This window comes from Dryobates pubescens, chromosome 19 (assembly GCF_014839835.1).
Source record: "Dryobates pubescens isolate bDryPub1 chromosome 19, bDryPub1.pri, whole genome shotgun sequence".
In the NCBI taxonomy this organism is placed as follows: domain Eukaryota; kingdom Metazoa; phylum Chordata; class Aves; order Piciformes; family Picidae; genus Dryobates; species Dryobates pubescens.
Genome location: NC_071630.1, coordinates 2432466 through 2450442, shown reverse-complemented (window position 1 = coordinate 2450442; position 17977 = coordinate 2432466). Strand labels below are relative to the sequence as shown.

The window sequence follows — 17977 nt, the reverse complement described above, 5'->3', positions numbered from 1 at the left end:
AGGAGAGGGGAGGGGAGGGGAGGGGAGGGGAGGAGAGGGGAGGGGAGGGGAGGGGAGGGGAGGGAAGGGGAGGGGAAGGGAGGGGAAGGGGAGGGGAAGGGAGGGGAAGGGAGGGGAAGGGAGGGGAAGGGAGGGGAGGAGAGGGAGGGGAGGAGAGGGAAGGGAGGAGGAAAGGGAGGGAGAGAGGGGAAGGGAAGGGAGGGGAGGAGAGGGGGGGAGGAAAGGGAGGGAGGAAAGGGAGGGAGGAAAGGGAGGGAGAGAGGGGAGGAAAGGGAGGGAGGAAGGGGAGGAAAGGGAAGGGAGGGTGAGAAGGAAAGGAAGGGAGGGAAGGAAGGGAGGGAGGGAGGGAAGGGAGGGAGGGAGGGAGGAAAGGGAGGGAGTAAGGGGAGCAAAGGGAGGGGAGCAAAGGGAGGGGAGCAAAGGCAGCCCCCAGGGACTTGCTGTGGCCATCCCCCCCCTTGCAGTGCTTCACCTACCCCCAGAGAGGGAAGCAAGCAGCACACAGAGGCCGCAGCCCAGGCTGCAAGAGCAGGAGGGAGGAGCCCAGGCTTGGCTGTGCTGCTCCCCAGGGCTCAGCACCACACACAGCACCACCTCTGAACCCCCTCTCAGCCAGGGCCACAGTGCAGAGGACTTCCTTCCAAAGGGAAGAGAGTTTGCTTGGCCCCCAGAGCTCCCCAAGGGCAGGGAGGACTTTGTGCCAGCAGCTCAGGGAGAGCCCTGAAGCCCTCTCTGAGCCTCTCCCCAGGAGGGTTCCTCCTCCCCCCCCTTGGCTCTGCACCACAAGGGGCCAGGGGATGGAGGCAGAGGCTCAGCTGAAGCTGCAGGAGCTGTGAAGAGGGTGTGGAGGAAAAGAAGGGAGCAGCTGGGCATCAAGACCCCCCCCCAGCCCTGCCAACCCCAAGGCCTTTCTGCCTGGGGGCCAGGGGTGGCCTTCAAAGGCCAAACCCAAGCCTGCAAAGGGCCCTGGGGAAGGCAGCCAGGGGCAGGGCCCCAGGAGAAGGGTCACAGGCTGGGGGTTGGCAGAAGCAAGGGCCAGGCAGGCACAGCAGCTCTGCCCTCCACACCCTCCTGGCAGCAGCTAGGAAAGAGGTGAGAGGCTGGCAGCAGCTCATGAAGAGAGGAGAAAGGAGCTCATAAAGGGAGGTGGAAGGAGCTCATAAAGAGAGGTGAAAGGAGCTCATAACCAGAGGTGGAAGGAGCTCATAACCAGAGGTGGAAGGAGCTCATAACCAGAGGTGGAAGGAGCTCATAGAGGTGGAAGGAGCTCATGACCAGAGGTGGAAGGAGCTCGTGACCAGAGGTGGAAGGAGCTCATGACCAGAGGTGGAAGGAGCTCATAACCAGAGGTGGAAGGAGCTCATAGAGGTGGAAGGAGCTCATGACCAGAGGTGGAAGGAGCTCGTGACCAGAGGTGAAAGGGGCTGGCAGCAGCTCATAACCAGAGGTGGAAGGAGCTCATGACCAGAGGTGGAAGGAGCTCATGACCAGAGGTGGAAGGAGCTCATGACCAGAGGTGGAAGGAGATCATAACCAGAGGTGGAAGGAGCTCATGACCAGAGGTGGAAGGAGCTCATGACCAGAGGTGGAAGGAGCTCATAACCAGAGGTGGAAGAGGCTGGCAGCAGCTCATAACCACAGGTGGAAGGAGCTCATAACCAGAGGTGGAAGGAGCTCATAACCAGAGGTGGAAGAGGCTGGCAGCAGCTCATAACCAGAGGTGAGAGGCTGGCAGCAGCTCATAACCACAGGTGGAAGGAGCTCATAACCAGAGGTGAGAGGCTGGCAGGAGCTCATAAACAGGTGAAGGGAGTGCAGGAGCTGGGGAAAAAAGAGGTGAAAGAGCTCATAAAAAGAGGAGAGCAGGGCTGCTGCCAAGTTCCTGCTGGGCAGAGTGCCCTGGGGCTCCAGCAGGAGATGTTTCCCCCTGGGCACAGCCAGGCACTGGAAGCAGCTCCCAGGGCCAGCAGTGGAGCTGCCTGGGCTGGGCCCTCCCCAGCCCCAGCTTGCCAGGCTGCAGGGCAGCTGACTGCAGCTCCCCCAGCCCCTGGGGAGCTTGGCCCAGCTGCTCCTTGGGGTCCCTTCCAGCCCTGCCTGGCTCCCTGGGGCACAGCAGCCACCAACATGCCCCTGGCAGGCTGCTTAAACCCAAGGCAGCTTCACCAAGCCCCAGGGGCCAGGGCTGGAGGAGCTCTGCAGCTCCAAGAGCCCCAGGGAGCTCCTCTGAGCTGCCCCAGGACCTGAGCTGTGCCCTGGGAGCAGAGCAGCCTCCTGCAGCTCCTCTGTGCTGCCCCAGGACCTGAGCTGTGCCCTGGGAGCAGAGCAGCCTCCTGCAGCTCCTCTCAGCTGCCTCAGGACCTGAGCTGTGCCCTGGGAGCAGAGCAGCCTCCTGCAGCTCCTCTGTGCTGCCCCAGGAGCTGAGCTGTGCCCTGGGAGCAGAGCAGCCTCCTGCAGCTCCTCTGTGCTGCCCCAGGACCTGAGCTGTGCCCTGGGAGCAGAGCAGCCTCCTGCAGCTCCTCTGTGCTGCCCCAGGACCTGAGCTGTGCCCTGGGAGCAGAGCAGCCTCCTGCAGCTCCTCTGTGCTGCCCCAGGACCTGAGCTGTGCCCTGGGAGCAGAGCAGCCTCCTGCAGCTCCTCTGTGCTGCCCCAGGACCTGAGCTGTGCCCTGGGAGCAGAGCAGCCTCCTGCAGCTCCTCTGAGCTGCCCCAGGACCTGAGCTGTGCCCTGGGAGCAGAGCAGCCTCCTGCAGCTCCTCTGTGCTGCCCCAGGACCTGAGCTGTGCCCTGGGAGCAGAGCAGCCTCCTGCAGCTCCTCTCAGCTGCCCCAGGACCTGAGCTGTGCCCTGGGAGCAGAGCAGCCTCCTGCCCCAGCACAGAGGGTGTCAGCAGCAAGCTGGCAGAGGACACCAAGGTCTGGGGAGGGTTGGTCTGCACCAGGGCAGGGAGGCTCTGCAGAGGGCCTGGGACAGCTTGGAGCCATGGGGCAGTGCCCAAGGGATGAGCTGCACCAGGGCCAAGGGCCAGGGCCTGCACCTGGGGCACAACAACCCCAAGCAGTGCTGCAGGCCTGGGGCAGTGTGGCTGGAGAGCTGCTGGCAGGAAGGGACCTGGGGGCTCTCATGGCCAAGCAGCTGAACAGCAGCCAGCAGTGTGCCCAGGGGGCCCAGAGAGCCAAAGGCTTCCTGGCTGGGCTCAGCAATGCTGTGTCCAGAGCAGCAGGGAGGGGATTGTGCCCTGGGGCTCAGCTCTGGGCACCTCAGGGTCCAGCTCTGGGCACCTCAGCCCAAGAGAGCTGTGGAGGTGCTGGAGCCAGGGCAGAGCAGGGCAGGGAAGCTGGGAAGGGCCTGGGGAAGAAATCTGCTGGAGAGAGCCTGAAGGAGCTGGGGATGGTCAGGGAGAGACAGAGGAGGCTGAGGGGAGACCTCACTGCTGCCTGCAGCTCCCTGAGAGGAGGCTGTGGAGAGGCTGCTGCTGGGCTCTGCTCAGAGGGACCTGGTGCCAGAAGAGAGGCAATGGCCTCAGGCTGCAGCAGGGCAGGGTCAGACTGGGCAGGAGGCAGAGTTGTTCCCAGCAGGAGTGCTCAGGGCCTGGAAAGTGCTGCCCAGGGAGGTGGTGGAGTCCCCAGGCCTGGCTGTGTTTCAGGGTGGTTTGGCTGTGGTGCTTGGGGCTGTGGTGCTTGGGGCTGAGCCTTGCAGAGCAGGCTCCTGGGTTGGACTTGGGTGCTCCTGAGGCTCTGCTCCAGCCTGGGTGGTTTTGTGCTGCACTCCTGGCTGCACCCCAGAGCCTGCCAGCCAGCACCCAGCTCTCCAGCAGCACAGAGCAGAGCAGCTGAGGACCCCCTGAAGACCTCTGTGGCCAGCCCCTCTCCCCAGGGCCAAGGCAGCTGTGGCACTGCAGCAAAGGCAGGCAGCAGGGCAGAGCCAGGCCAGCTTTGGGCTTCTCCTGGTTGCTGAAGGCAGGGGGGGGAGGCCTGGGGGGTGAACAAAAGGCAACCAGAGAAGTGTGCACAGCAAGGAGCAGTCAGGTTTATAGAGCAACCAAGAGCTGAGTCAGCTGTAGGGGGCTGGTGCCCACAGCACAGCAGGGCTCCCAGCTGGAGAGGGGAAGCAGTGCACAGACTCTTCTAGGAGGAGGATACTGAGGATTTGGTTAATGAAGTCACCACCAAGCCACTGCTCAAGTCCAGGCTTCGACCTTCTTTTTCCTGCAAGGGGAGGAGAGGGGAGGAGAGGGGAGGAGAGGGGAGGAGAGGGGAGGAGAGGGGAGGAGAGGGGAGGAGAGGGGAGGAGAGGGGAGGAGAGGAAAGAAGGAGAAGGGAGGAGGAAGGAGAAGGGAGGAGGAAGGAGAAGGGAGGAGGAAGGAGAAGGGAGGAGGAAGGAGAAGGGAGGAGGAAGGAGAAGGGAGGAGGAAGGAGAAGGGAGGAGGAAGGAGAAGGGAGGAGGAAGGAGAAGGGAGGAGGAAGGAGAAGGGAGGAGGAAGGAGAAGGGAGGAGGAAGGAGAAGGGAGGAGGAAGGAGAAGGGAGGAGGAAGGAGAAGGGAGGAGGAAGGAGAAGGGAGGAGGAAGGAGAAGGGAGGAGGAAGGAGAAGGGAGGAGGAAGGAGAAGGGAGGAGGAAGGAGAAGGGAGGAGGAAGGAGAAGGGAGGAGGAAGGAGAAGGGAGGAGGAAGGAGAAGGGAGGAGGAAGGAGAAGGGAGGAGGAAGGAGAAGGGAGGAGGAAGGAGAAGGGAGGAGGAAGGAGAAGGGAGGAGGAAGGAGAAGGGAGGAGGAAGGAGAAGGGAGGAGGAAGGAGAAGGGAGGAGGAAGGAGAAGGGAGGAGGAAGGAGAAGGGAGGAGGAAGGAGAAGGGAGGAGGAAGGAGAAGGGAGGAGGAAGGAGAAGGGAGGAGGAAGGAGAAGGGAGGAGGAAGGAGAAGGGAGGAGGAAGGAGAAGGGAGGAGGAAGGAGAAGGGAGGAGGAAGGAGAAGGGAGGAGGGAGGAGAAGGGAGGAGGGAGGAGAAGGGAGGAGGGAGGAGAAGGGAGGAGGGAGGAGAAGGGAGGAGGGAGGAGAAGGGAGGAGGGAGGAGAAGGGAGGAGGGAGGAGAAGGGAGGAGGGAGGAGAAGGGAGGAGGGAGGAGAAGGGAGGAGGGAGGAGAAGGGAGGAGGGAGGAGAAGGGAGGAGGGAGGAGAAGGGAGGAGGGAGGAGAAGGGAGGAGGGAGGAGAAGGGAGGAGGGAGGAGAAGGGAGGAGGGAGGAGAAGGGAGGAGGGAGGAGAAGGGAGGAGGGAGGAGAAGGGAGGAGGGAGGAGAAGGGAGGAGGGAGGAGAAGGGAGGAGGAAGGAGAAGGGAGGAGGAAGGAGAAGGGAGGAGGAAGGAGAAGGGAGGAGGAAGGAGAAGGGAGGAGGAAGGAGAAGGGAGGAGGAAGGAGAAGGGAGGAGGAAGGAGAAGGGAGGAGGAAGGAGAAGGGAGGAGGAGAGGAGAGGAAGGAGAAGGGAGGAGGAGAGGAGAGGAAGGAGAAGGAGGAAGGAGAAAGGAGAAGGGAGGAGGAAGGAGAAAGAAGAAGGAGGAAGGAGAAAGGAGAGGAAGGAGGAGAAAGAAGAAGGGGGGGGGAGAAAGGGGGGGGAGAAAGGGGGGGGAGAAAGGGGGGGGAGAAAGGGGGGGGGAGAAAGGGGGGGGGAGAAAGGGGGGGGAGAAAGGGGGGGGAGAAAGGGGGGGGGGAGAAAGGGGGGGGAGAAAGGGGGGGGAGAAAGGGGGGGGAGAAGGAAGCCTTGACTCCTGAAGTGCTTGCCAGAAGCAGAGTGAAGCTCACAGAGGACACTGCAGGCACTGCTTGCCTGGGGGCTGAGTTACCAACTGGCCAGGCCCAAAGGCTGGGGAGGACTGGAGGTAACCCCAGCTGGGCACCAGAGGTGCTCCCCAGGGCTCAGTGCTGGGGCCAGGTCCATTCTGTGTCTCCATCAACGATCTGGGGGATCAGTGACCCTCCTGGCCCTGCTCTGGGCACCTTCCAGCCCCTCCAGAGCCTGCCTGGCACAGAGGCTGCAGAGCTGGACACAGAGCTGCAGCTGTGGGCTCAGCAGAGTGGAGCAGAGAGGCAGAATCCCCTCCCTGCTGCTACCTACTGTCACAGCACAGCATGCTCCTGAGCAGCCCTGCTTCAGCACAGGGTTTGCAGATGGCTTCTAGAGGACCTTTCCCCCCTGGGCTGCTCAGGGAGTCTCAGAGCTTGCTTTGGGCTTTAGTTATTTTTCTTTGGGGTTTAATGACTTTTTTTTCCCTCTCAGCCAATCCAAAATGAGAGGAGGCCACAGAGAGGCTCAGAGGCTGCAGAACCTCCCCTGTGGGACCAGGCTGGGAGGGTTGGGGCTGTGCAGCCTGCAGGAGAAGGCCCTGGGGGTGCCAGGGGGTGCCAAGGTGCCCAGGAGCCAGCACTGGGCCCTGGCAGCCCAGAGGCAGCTGAGTGCTGAGCTGCAGCCAGAGCAGGGAGAGCAGCAGCACAGGGAGGGGATTCTGCCCCTCTGCCCTGCTCTGCTCAGAGCCCCCCTGCAGCACTGCCTCCAGCTCTGGGGCCCCCAGCACAAGGAGGACCTGGAGCTGCTGCAGAGGCTCCAGAGGAGGCCACAGAGATGCTCAGAGGCTGCAGAGCCTCCCCTGTGGGGCCAGGCTGGGAGGCTTGGGGCTGTGCAGCCTGCAGGAGAGAAGGCTGCAGGCAGAGCTCAGAGCAACCTTGCAGGAGCTGCAGGGCTGCAGGAGAGCTGGGGAGGGACTGTGGGCAAGGGCTGGGAGTGCCAGGAGCAGGGAGAATGGCTTGGAGCTGGCAGAGGGCAGAGGGAGAGTGGAGAGGAGGAAGGAATGGTTGGCAGGGAGGCTGGGGAGAGCCTGTCCCAGGCTGCCCAGGGAGGCTGTGGCTGCCCCCTGCCTGGAGGTGCTGAGGCCCAGGCTGGATGAGGCCTTGAGCAGGCTGGGCTGGGGGCAGGGGTCCCTGGGCATGGCAGGGGGCTGCAGCTGGCTGAGCTCTGAGCTCCCTCCCAACCCAACCCCATCCATGGCTCTCTGAATGTGAGGCTGGTGCCAGGCAGAGCCTCACCACCCCCAGAGCCCCTGTGCCAACCAAGCCAGAGCAGGGGAAGCCAACTCACAGCTCTGTAATCCAGGAACATCTCCTTGAAAGCCAGGAAGTCAGTGAAGGTGAGCAGCATGTCAAAGATGTCTCCTGCCATCTCCTCCTGGTGCTGCCTGCAGGGGGGAGGCAAGCAGCAGAACAGAGAGGTGGCAGAGACAGCTGGCATGGGGACAGGGGGGGAGGGGAGAGGGGGGAGGGGGGAGGGGGAGGGAAGGGCAGGGCAGAGGGAAGGAGGGCAGGGCAGAGGGAAGGAGGGCAGGGCAGAGGGAAGGAGGGCAGGGCAGAGGGAAGGGAGGGCAGAGGGAAGGAGGGCAGGGCAGAGGGAAGGAGGGCAGGGCAGAGGGAAGGAGGGCAGAGGGAAGGAGGGCAGGGCAGAGGGAGGGAGGGCAGGGCAGAGGGAAGGAGGGCAGGGCAGAGGGAAGGAGGGCAGGGCAGAGGGAAGGAGGGCAGGGCAGAGGGAAGGAGGGCAGAGGGAAGGAGGGCAGGGCAGAGGGAGGGAGGGCAGGGCAGAGGGAGGGCAGGGCAGAGGGAGGGCAGGGCAGAGGGAAGGAGGGCAGAGGGAAGGAGGGCAGAGGGAAGGAGGGCAGAGGGAAGGAGGGCAGAGGGAAGGAGGGCAGGGCAGAGGGAAGGAGGGCAGGGCAGAGGGAAGGAGGGCAGGGCAGAGGGAAGGAGGGCAGGGCAGAGGGAAGGAGGGCAGAGGGAAGGAGGGCAGGGCAGAGGGAAGGAAGGCAGAGGGAAGGAGGGCAGAGGGAAGGAGGGCAGGGCAGAGGGAAGGAGGGCAGAGGGAAGGAGGGCAGGGCAGAGGGAAGGAAGGCAGAGGGAAGGAGGGCAGGGCAGAGGGAAGGAGGGCAGGGCAGAGGGAAGGAGGGCAGAGGGAGGGAGGGCAGGGCAGAGGGAGGGGAGGGCAGGGCAGAGGGAGGGGAGGGCAGGGCAGAGGGAGGGAGGGCAGGGCAGAGGGAGGGAGGGCAGAGGGAAGGAGGGCAGGGCAGAGGGAGGGAGGGCAGAGGGAAGGAGGGCAGGGCAGAGGGAGGGCAGGGCAGAGGGAGGGCAGGGCAGGGCAGAGGGAGGGAGGGCAGGGCAGAGGGAGGGCAGGGCAGGGCAGAGGGAGGGCAGGGCAGAGGGAAGGAGGGCAGGGCAGAGGGAGGGCAGGGCAGAGGGAGGGCAGGGCAGAGGGAGGGAGGGCAGGGCAGAGGGAGGGAGGGCAGGGCAGAGGGAGGGCAGGGCAGAGGGAAGGGAGGGCAGGGCAGAGGGAAGGGAGGGCAGGGCAGAGGGAAGGGAGGGCAGGGCAGAGGGAAGGGAGGGCAGGGCAGAGGGAGGGCAGGGCAGAGGGAAGGAGGGCAGGGCAGAGGGAGGGCAGGGCAGAGGGAAGGAGGGCAGGGCAGAGGGAGGGAGGGCAGGGCAGAAGGAAGGAGGGCAGGGCAGAGGGAGGGAGGGCAGGGCAGAGGGAAGGGAGGGCAGGGCAGAGGGAAGGGAGGGCAGGGCAGAGGGAGGGAGGGCAGGGCAGAGGGAAGGGAGGGCAGGGCAGAGGGAAGGGAGGGCAGGGCAGAGGGAGGGAGGGCAGAGGGAGGGCAGGGCAGAGGGGCAACAGCAGCATTTGAAGAGCAGTCCCTGTTACTGTGGAGAGCTCAGGACATGCAGAGAGCTCTAGAGGGAGCTGTGAGGGCCTGGAACAGCTCTGGAGAGAGGCTGAGAGCCCTGGGGGTGTGCAGGGGAGAAGGCTGAGAGGGACCTGAGCAATGTCTGTCAAGAGCTGAGGGCTGGGGGGCAGGGTGGAGGTGCCAGGCTGCAGGTGCCAGGCTCCCTGGGACCAAGAGGGAGGAGCTGCAGCCCAGGAGGTTCCACCTCAACATCAGCAGAAGCTGCTTTGGTTGTGAGGCTGCTGGAGGCCTGGAGCAGGCTGCCCAGAGAGGCTGTGGAGCCTCCTCTGGAGGCTTTCAAGCCCCCCCCCCGGCTGTGTCCCTGTGTGCCCTGCCCTGGGTGGTCTCCAGAGGTCCCTTCCAAGCCCTCCCATGCTGGGACTCTGATGTCTGGCTGTGGGAGAGGCAGAGGGGGGAGGTCACTCAGCTGCCTGCAGGCAGAGCTTTGGCTCTTCCCCCCCCCTGAAAGCAAAACCTCCTTGCAAAGGGAGAGCTGCCAAAGCCTGGCTGGCAGCCCCAGGAGGAGGCTTGCAGGGGGCAGGCCTGGGGCAGGAGCAGAGCAGGGACTCACTGCAAGGCCATGGTGAAGGCAGCCATGCTGAAGCCAGGGAGCCAGGCCAGCAGCTTCCCCTCGATGTACTTCTCCACCAGAGAGATCTGAAAGAGCAAAGCAAGCACCCAGGCAGCAAACCCAGCCCCTGGGGGACCAACCCAGCCCCTGGGGGACTAACCCAGCCCCCCCCAGGGGCAAACCCAGCCCCTGGGGGACCAACCCAGCCCTTGGGGGACAAACCCAGCCCCTGGGGGACAAACCCAGCCCCTGGGGGACTAACCCAGCCCCCACCTAAGGACAAACCCAGCCCCCCCCCAGGGACAAACCCAGCCCTTGGGGGACTAACCCAGCCCCTGGGGGACTAACCCAGCCCCTGGGGGACAAACCCAGCCCCTGGGGGACTAACCCAGCCCCCACCTAAGGACAAACCCAGCCCCCCCCCAGGGACAAACCCAGCCCCCCCCCAGGGACAAACCCAGCCCTTGGGGGACTAACCCAGCCCCCCCCAGGGGCAAACCCAGCCCCTGGGGGACTAACCCAGCCCCTGGGGGACTAACCCAGCCCCCCCCAGGGGCAAACCCAGCCCTTGGGGGACAAACCCAGCCCCCCCCTAGGGGCAAACCCAGCCCTTGGGGGACAAACCCAGCCCCCCCCTAGGGGCAAACCCAGCCCCTGGGGGACAAACCCAGCCCCCACCTAGGGACTAACCCAGCCCCACCTAGGGACAAACCCAGCCCCCCCTAGGGGCAAACCCAGCCCTTGGGGGACAAACCCAGCCCCCCCTAGGGGCAAACCCAGCCCCCCCTAGGGGCAAACCCAGCCCTTGGGGGACTAACCCAGCCCCCCCCTAGAGGCAGACCCAGCCCCCCCTAGGGACAAACCCAGCCCCCCCCCAAGGGACAAACCCAGCCCTTGGGGGACTAACCCAGCCCCCCCCTAGGGACAAACCCAGCCCCTGGGGGACTAACCCAGCCCCCCCCAGGGGCAAACCCAGCCCTTGGGGGACAAACCCAGCCCCCCCCTAGGGACAAACCCAGCCCCCCTAGGGAGCAAACCAAGCCCAGCCCCCACCAGGGAGCAAACCAAACCCAGCCCCCCCTGGGTGCAAACCCAACCCAGCCCCAGAGGAGCTGCAGGAGGCTGCTCTGCTCCCAGGGCACAGCTCAGGTCCTGGGGCAGCACAGAGGAGCTGCAGGAGGCTGCTCTGCTCCCAGGGCACAGCTCAGGTCCTGGGGCAGCACAGAGGAGCTGCAGGAGGCTGCTCTGCTCCCAGGGCACAGCTCAGGTCCTGAGGCAGCTCAGAGGAGCTGCAGGAGGCTGCTCTGCTCCCAGGGCACAGCTCAGGTCCTGGGGCAGCTGAGAGGAGCTGCAGGAGGCTGCTCTGCTCCCAGGGCACAGCTCAGGTCCTGGGGCAGCACAGAGGAGCTGCAGGAGGCTGCTCTGCTCCCAGGGCACAGCTCAGGTCCTGGGGCAGCTGAGAGGAGCTGCAGGAGGGGGTTGGGGTTACTTTGGGGTTGCAGGAGAAGGCAGCAGGTAGGGAATCTCTGCTCCACATCCACTCAGTGCTTTCAGCTGGGGGGAGGGGAACCCAGGAGCTGAGCCCAGCCCTCAGCCACAGAGAGAAGCCAAAGCCAGGGGCAGGCTCTCACCCCCAGCCCAAGCCCCAGAGGAGGGCCCAGGCTCTTACATAGTCATTGAAGATGGCTGTGTAGATGAGCTTGTTCTCCTCTGAGTCATCAAACTCCTGGTAGTGCTTCTCCAGGAAGCTCCTCTGCAGCATCTGGAAGTCCTCATCTGGGCCACAACAGAAAGGGCAGCAGCCCCAAGGCAGAGTTTGCTGCCCCACACAAAGCCCCCCCCCCAGGCAGCAGCCCCCCTCTGCTGCCCTGCTGGCAGCCCAGGGGCAGAGCTGGCACAGCCCCACTGCAGCTGTGCTGAGGCAGCACTGGGAGGCTGCTCTCCCCCTCCCTGAGGTGGAAAGTGAAGGGAAAGAGCCCAAAGCAGCCCTCAGGGGGCAGCTCCCAGCTCCACTTGCAGCTGGCTGAGGACCCTTTGGTGCAGCTGTGGGAGGGAGGGAGCCAGGAGGAAGGCTGGGGGAGAGGTGCTCAGCTTCCTTGATCCCAGGGGTGAGCCTTCAGCAGCCTGACTGTGAGAGGGAGCCTGGATGAAGGCTGGGGGAGAGGTGCTCAGCCTCCTTGCCCCAGGGGTGAGCCTTCAGCAGCCTGACTGTGAGAGGGAGCCAGGAGGAAGGCTGGGGGAGAGGTGCTCAGCTTCCTTGCCCCCAGGGGTGAGCCTTCAGCAGCCTGACTGTGGGAGAGGACCAGGATGAAGCTGGATGAAGGTTGGGAGAGGACCAGGATGAAGCTGGATGAAGGTTGGGAGAGGACCAGGATGAAGCTGGCAGCTCAGCACTGAACACAAAGAGGTTGGGGGAGAGGTGCTCAGCTTCCTTGCCCCCAGGGGTGAGCCTTCAGCAGCCTGACTGTGGGAGGGAGCCTGGATGAAGGCTGGGGGAGAGGTGCTCAGCCTCCTTGCTCCAGGGGTGAGCCTTCAGCAGCCTGACTGTGAGAGGGAGGCAGGAGGAAGGCTGGGGGAGAGGTGCTCAGCTTCCTTGCCCCAGGGGTGAGCCTTCAGCAGCCTGACTGTGAGAGGGAGGCAGGAGGAAGGCTGGGGGAGAGGTGCTCAGCTTCCTTGCTCCCAGGGGTGAGCCTTCAGCAGCCTGACTGTGGGAAGGAGCCAGGAGGAAGGCTGGGGGAGAGGTGCTCAGCTTCCTTGCCCCCAGGGGTGAGCCTTCAGCAGCCTGAGCTTCCCAAACACCACCCTCCCCAGAAGAGAATCAGCTCTGGGAGAGCTGCTCCAGGCTCAGCTACAGCCCCCAAGGCTGTGAGGAAAAGCACAGCCCCCCTGGGAAGGAGGTGCTCAAAGAGGGGGCCTGAGGCTCAGGGAGCAGGGGGCCTGTGCTGGCAGCTTGGGAACCTGCCAGGGGCTGCTGATCCCCAGCTGGCAGCAGGTGCCCTGGGGGCCCAATGGCTGAGGGCCTCCTGGCCTGGGGGGAGAAGAGTGGAAGCAGCAGGACCAGGGAAATGATTGTCCCTCAGGGCCAGGCACTGCTGAGGCCACAGCAGCAAGGCTGAGTCCAGGCTGGGGACCCTCACTGCCAGCAGGAGCCTGAGGAGCTGAAGCAGGGCAAGGAAGGTGGGGAAGGGGCTGGGGAGGAGCAGCTGAGGGCCCTGGGAGGGGTTGGTGTGGAGCAGAGGAGGCTGAGGGAGCCCTGACAGAGTCATGGAATCATTAGGGCTGGGCAGAAGCTCTGCAACCACTGAGTCCAACCTTAAACCCTGCCCCCAGGGCCATGGCCACAGGGCTCTGCAGCCCCTCCAGCCATGGGGACTCCACCACCTCCCTGGGCAGCCTCTGCCAGGCCCTGACCCCTCTGGCACCAAAGGAGTTGTTCCTCCTCTCCAACCTCAGCCTCCCCTGGCACAACCCCAGGCCAGGTCCTCTCCTTCTGTGCCCTGAGCCTGGGGAGCAGAGCCCAAGCCCCAGCTGGCTGCAGCCTCCCCCCAGGGAGCTGCAGAGAGCAAGGAAGTCTCCCTCAGCCTCCTCTGCTCCACACCAAACCCCCCCAGGGCCCTCAGCTGCTCCTCCCCAGCCCTCTTCCCCAGCCCCTTCCCCACCTTGCTTGCCCTTCCCTGGCCCTGCTCCAGCCCCTCAGGCTCCTGCTGGCAGTGAGGAGCCCAGAGCTGAGCCCAGGGCTCAAGCTGTGGCCTCCCCAGTGCCCACTCCAGGGGCACCATCCCTGCCCTGCTCCTGCTGCCCACCCCAGTGCTGCTCCAGGCCAGGCTGCTGGTGGCCTTCCTGCCCCCCCTGGCCACCCCCTGGGCTGCCCTGCAGCTGCTGCCCCCCAGCACCCCCAGCTCCTTCTCTGCTGGGCACTTTGCAGCCTCTCTGCCCCCAGCCTGGAGCCTCCCTGGGGTGGCTGGGAGCCAAGAGCAGGACCCAGCCCTTGGCCTGGTTGAACCTCACACAGCTGCCCTCAGCCATGGGTCCAGCCTGGTCAGGTCCCTCTGCAGAGGCTTCCTACCCCCAACCCTGCCACCCAGCTTGGTGTCACCTGCAAGCTGAACCTGAGGGAGCAGCCCCCAGGCTTCAGCCTGGCCAGAGGGCCCTGCAGAGCCCTCCAGCAGAGTCAGCTGCAAGAGTTTGGAGTCCTCTGCAAGCTGAGGCTGCCCTCAAGCCCCTCAACCCCTTGAAGGGAGCTGCAGGAGAGGCTGGAACAGCCCCAGACAGCTCCCTGGGAGGCCTCCCAAGCCTCTCCTGCTGCTGGGTTAAGTGGGGGCAGAGAGCTGTGGAGCCTCAGCAGCCCTCTGCTGTGCCTGCAGCACTCAGCAGCCCTGGGGGCTGCCAGGAAGCAGGCTCTGGGGCTCTGCAGCCTGCACTCCTCCCCAGCCCCCCACCTTGAGGGCTCAGAAGCCCCTGCAGAGCTTACCCATGATGATAGCCTCCAGGTAGCCAACAACTGCATCAAACTCTGCCTCAGAAGGGGGAGAGCTGCCAAGGCAAGGCAGAAAGGGAAGCATCACCACCTGGGCCAGCCCCAGCAGAGGCCCCCAGCAGGGACAGCAGAAGTGCAGAGCTGCCCAGCTGGGAAGGGAGCTCCAGAGCTCAACCACTCCAACCTCCCCCCCTGGCCAGAGCAGCACCACCCAGGGCAGGCTGCCCAGGAAGGCAGCCAGGGGGGGGTGGATTTAAAAGGCTCCACAGCAGGAGACTCCACAGCCCCCCCCTGGGCAGCCTGCTCCAGGGCTCTGGGACTCTCCCTGGAAGGTTTCTCCTCAGGCTGAGCTGCAACCTTCTCTGTCCAGGCTTGAAACCACTCTTCCTTGGCTCACTGCTGTGCAGCACCCAAAGGAGCTTGGCCCCCTCCAGCCTGCCCCCCAGCCCTCAGCTCCTGAGAGACATTGCTCAGATCCCTCTCAGCCTCCTCCTCTGCACCCTGCACACCCCCCCAGGGCTCTCAAGTCCCCAGATCATCCTCCTGGCTCTCCCCTGGCCTCTCCCCAGCAGGTCTCTGCCTCTCTGGGACTGGGGAGCCCAGGAGTGGACACAGCATCCCAGGTGAGGTCTCCCCCAGGGCAGAGCAGAGGGGCAGCAGAACCTCCCCAGCCCTGCTGGCCACACTCTGCTGAGTGCCCCCCAGGCTCCCCTTGGCCTTCCTGGCCCCCAGGGCTCATTGCTGTGCCCTGCAGCCCTTGCTGCCCAGCAGCACTCCCAGCTCCTTCTCCCTGGGGGCTGCTCTGCAGCAGGGCAACCTCCAACCTGCCCTGGGGCCTGCTGCTGCTCCTTCAGCCTGCAAAGCAATCCAGGCACTGAGGAGCCTCAGGCCTGCAGCTTTGGAAGGCCAGGCTGGAGGTGGCTGTGAGCAGCCTGGATGCCCCTGGAGGCCTTTGCCAAGCCAAACCCTTCTGTGTGTTTGGGGAGGAGCAGAGGAGGCTGAGGGAGACCTCCTTGCTCTCTGCAGCTCCCTGGGAGGAGGCTGCAGCCAGCTGGGGCTTGGGCTCTGCTCCCCAGGCTCAGGGCACAGAAGGAGAGGACCTGGCCTGGAGCTGTGCCAGGGGAGGCTGAGGTTGGAGAGGAGAAAAGAGATGAGGTGGGAGAGAGGTCAGGGCCTGGCAGAGGCTGCCCAGGGAGGTGGTGGAGTCCCCATGGCTGGAGGGGCTGCAGAGCCCTGTGGCCATGGCCCTGGGGGCCAGGGGCTGGTGGCCAGGGGGGGGTTGGGTTGGTGCTGGCCTGGTTGCTCCTGGAGGCCCTTTCCCAGCCCCCTGCTGTGGCTGCAGTCCTGAAGCAGTGCCCATCCCATGCTTTGCCTGGCAGGCTCAAAGCAGAGCCTGGAGGAATTGCTGCCCCTTGGCCTGTGCTGGGAGGCTGAGAGCTGAAGCTCAGGGCAGCTCTTCTTTGGAGGGGGCCAAGGAGAGGCAGCTGCCCCCAGCCAGCCTCCTGTCCTTGCAGGGCAGTGGAAGCCCCTGGGGCCTGGAGGCCTCAGTGGGATGCTCAGGGGCTGTGCTGCTGCTGCTGTGCCCTCTGCTGCCAGAGCAGCTTTGCCAGGCCCTTGCCTGGGGTCTGCTGCCCTCCCAAGGCTGAACAGATCAGAGGTGCTGCTGGAGCACCCCTGGGTGATTGGGCTCCTGCCTGCCAGCCAGCATCTGACACCCAGAGCAGCCTGCCAGGGGCTGAAGGGCTGCAGGGGAGCTGGGGAAGGACTCTGGGCAAGGGCTGGGAGTGCCAGGAGCAGGGAGAATGGCTTGGAGCTGGCAGAGGGCAGAGGGAGAGTGGAGAGGAGGAAGGAATGGTTGGCAGGGAGGCTGGGGAGAGCCTGGCACAGGCTGCCCAGGGAGGCTGTGGCTGCCCCCTGCCTGGAGGTGCTGAGGCCCAGGCTAGATGAGGCCTTGAGCAGCCTGGGCTGGGGGGAGGGGTCCCTGGGCATGGCAGGGGGCTGGAGCTGGCTGAGCTCTGAGGTTTGGGGTGGGAAAGGCCTCCAGGAGCATCCAGCCCAGCACCAACCCAACCCTCCCCCAGGCCACCAGCCCCTGGCCCACAGTGCCATGGCCACAGGGCTCTGCAGCCCCTCCAGCCATGGGGACTCCACCACCTCCCTGGGCAGCCTCTGCCAGGCCCTGACCCCTCTGCCACCAAAGGAATTGTTCCTCCTCTCCAACCTCAGCCTCCCCTGGCACAACTCCAGGCCAGGTCCTCTCCTTCTGTGCCCTGAGCCTGGGGAGCAGAGCCCAAGCCCCAGCTGGCTGCAGCCTCCTCTCAGGGAGCTGCAGAGAGCAAGGAGGTCTCCCTCAGCCTCCTCTGCTCCACACCAAACCCCCCCAGGGCCCTCAGCTGCTCCTCCCCAGCCCTCCTCCCCAGCCCCTTCCCCACCTTGCTTGCCCTTCCCTGGCCCTGCTCCAGCCCCTCAGGCTCCTGCTGGCAGTGAGGAGCCCAGAGCTGAGCCCAGGGCTCAAGCTGTGGCCTCCCCAGTGCCCACTCCGGGGGCACCATCCCTGCCCTGCTCCTGCTGCCCACCCCAGTGCTGCTCCAGGCCCCCCTAGGCACCCCCTGGGCTGCCCTGCAGCTGCTGCCCCCCAGCACCCCCAGCTCCTTCTCTGCCAGTCAGGCTCCAGCCTGGAGTGCTCCTGGGGTGGCTGTGAGCCAAGAGCAGGACCCAGCCCTTGGCCTTGTTGAACCTCATCCCCTTGGCCTCAGCCTTGCATCCAGCCTGGCCAGGGCCCTCTGCAGAGCCTCCCACCCCTCCAGCAGATCACCACTGCCAGCCAGCTTGGTGTGCTCTGCAGAGAGCCTGAAGGTGCCCTGATCCCCTCAGCCAAGTCCTTGCTCAGGGTATCAAGGGGAGCTGCCCCCAGCACTGAGCCCTGGGGAACACCACTGGTGCCCAGCTGCCACCTGGAGTCCACTCCAAGCCCCACCACTCTTTGGGCCTTGCCATCCAGGCCCAGTCTCTCCTTCAGCTCCAGGATGGGAGACCAGAAATGCTCTTGAAAAGGAGAAACCCTGAAGTGAAAACAAAGCCAACCCCTCCCCAGCCTCCTCCCAGGCCTTTGTTCTGCCCCCTCAGCCAGAGCTGCCTGGTGCTGCCCTCACTCTGGCTGTGTGTGGCTGGACTTCACCTTAACCCTCATCTTACTCCTCCCTGGAGCTCTTCAGCTCCTGAGAGGCAGAACCTGCCTCCTGCAGCATGGTTTGAAGCCACTGGGATGCTCACATGCCCCTTGAGGTGTTTAAAGGAGGCAGCTCCCAGCAAGCCTGGCAGAGGAGGTGCCATACTCACGTGGCTACCACCAAGTTCTCTTCCTCAGAGGCTGCCATGGTCACTGCATCAGTGCTGGAGGGGAGGCAGACTGCTGTCCTGCTGCTCTCAGGGCTTACTTCTCGCTGGAGGAAATGCTAAGGAACACAGAACCAGACAATCATTGATGATGGAAAAGGCCTCTGAGGTCAGCCAGGCCAACCTCCAGCCCAACCCCCCCCGGCCACCAGCCCCTGGCCCCCAGGGCCATGGCCACAGGGCTCTGCAGCCCCTCCAGCCATGGGGACTCCACCACCTCCCTGGGCAGCCTCTGCCAGGCCCTGACCCCTCTCTGGCACCAAAGGAATTGTTCCTCCTCTCCAACCTCAGCCTCCCCTGGCACAGCTCCAGGCCAGGTCCTCTCCTTCTGTGCCCTGAGCCTGGGGAGCAGAGCCCAAGCCCCAGCTGGCTGCAGCCTCCTCCCAGGGAGCTGCAGAGAGCAAGGAGGTCTCCCTCAGCCTCCTCTGCTCCACACCAAACCCCCCCAGGGCCCTCAGCTGCTCCTCCCCAGCCCTCTTCCCCAGCCCCTTCCCCACCTTGCTTGCCCTTCCCTGGCCCTGCTCCAGCCCCTCAGGCTCCTGCTGGCAGTGGGGAGCCCAGAAGTGCAACCCCTCCAGCCATGGGGACTCCACCACCTCCCTGGGCAGCCTCTGCCAGGCTGGCACCAAAGGAATTGTTCCTCCTCTCCAACCTAACCATGGCACTTAGCACTCATGCAAATTCAGCTGTTAAACTGCCCTGCACTTACAGAACACAGAATCAGCCAGGCTGGAAATGTCCTCAGAGCTCATCCAGTCCAACCTAGCAGCCAGCACCACCCAACCAACCCAACCATGGCCCT

The 17977-nt window shown here is 64.9% G+C and overlaps 1 protein-coding gene across 1 annotated transcript; it reads right to left on the bottom strand.

The window, feature by feature from the left end:
- Positions 1–1762: 1762 nt before the first annotated feature.
- Positions 1763–17212, bottom strand: ARL2BP (ADP ribosylation factor like GTPase 2 binding protein). Its single transcript, XM_054170285.1, has 6 exons — positions 17119–17212; positions 13774–13835; positions 10972–11078; positions 9303–9388; positions 7107–7207; positions 1763–1821 (listed from the first exon to the last, which is right to left on the bottom strand). The coding sequence occupies exons 1-6, from the start codon at positions 17154–17156 to the stop codon at positions 1763–1765; spliced, it is 453 nt and encodes a 150-aa protein (XP_054026260.1). The 5' UTR covers positions 17157–17212.
- Positions 17213–17977: the final 765 nt, after the last annotated feature.

What these genes read in the sequence shown, in the direction of transcription:
- ARL2BP (XM_054170285.1), bottom strand. Translation starts at nt 17,156, where the DNA reads ATGGCAGCCTCTGAGGAAGAGAACTTGGTGGTAGCCAC. An exon ending in CCTGGAGGCTATCATCATGG is followed by an intron (nt 11,079 to 13,773) that starts GTAAGCTCTGCA and finishes GTTGTGGCCCAG; the next exon opens with ATGAGGACTTCCAGATGCTG. An exon ending in GCCTTCACCATGGCCTTGCA is followed by an intron (nt 7,208 to 9,302) that starts GTGAGTCCCTGC and finishes TCCCCCCTGCAG; the next exon opens with GCAGCACCAGGAGGAGATGG.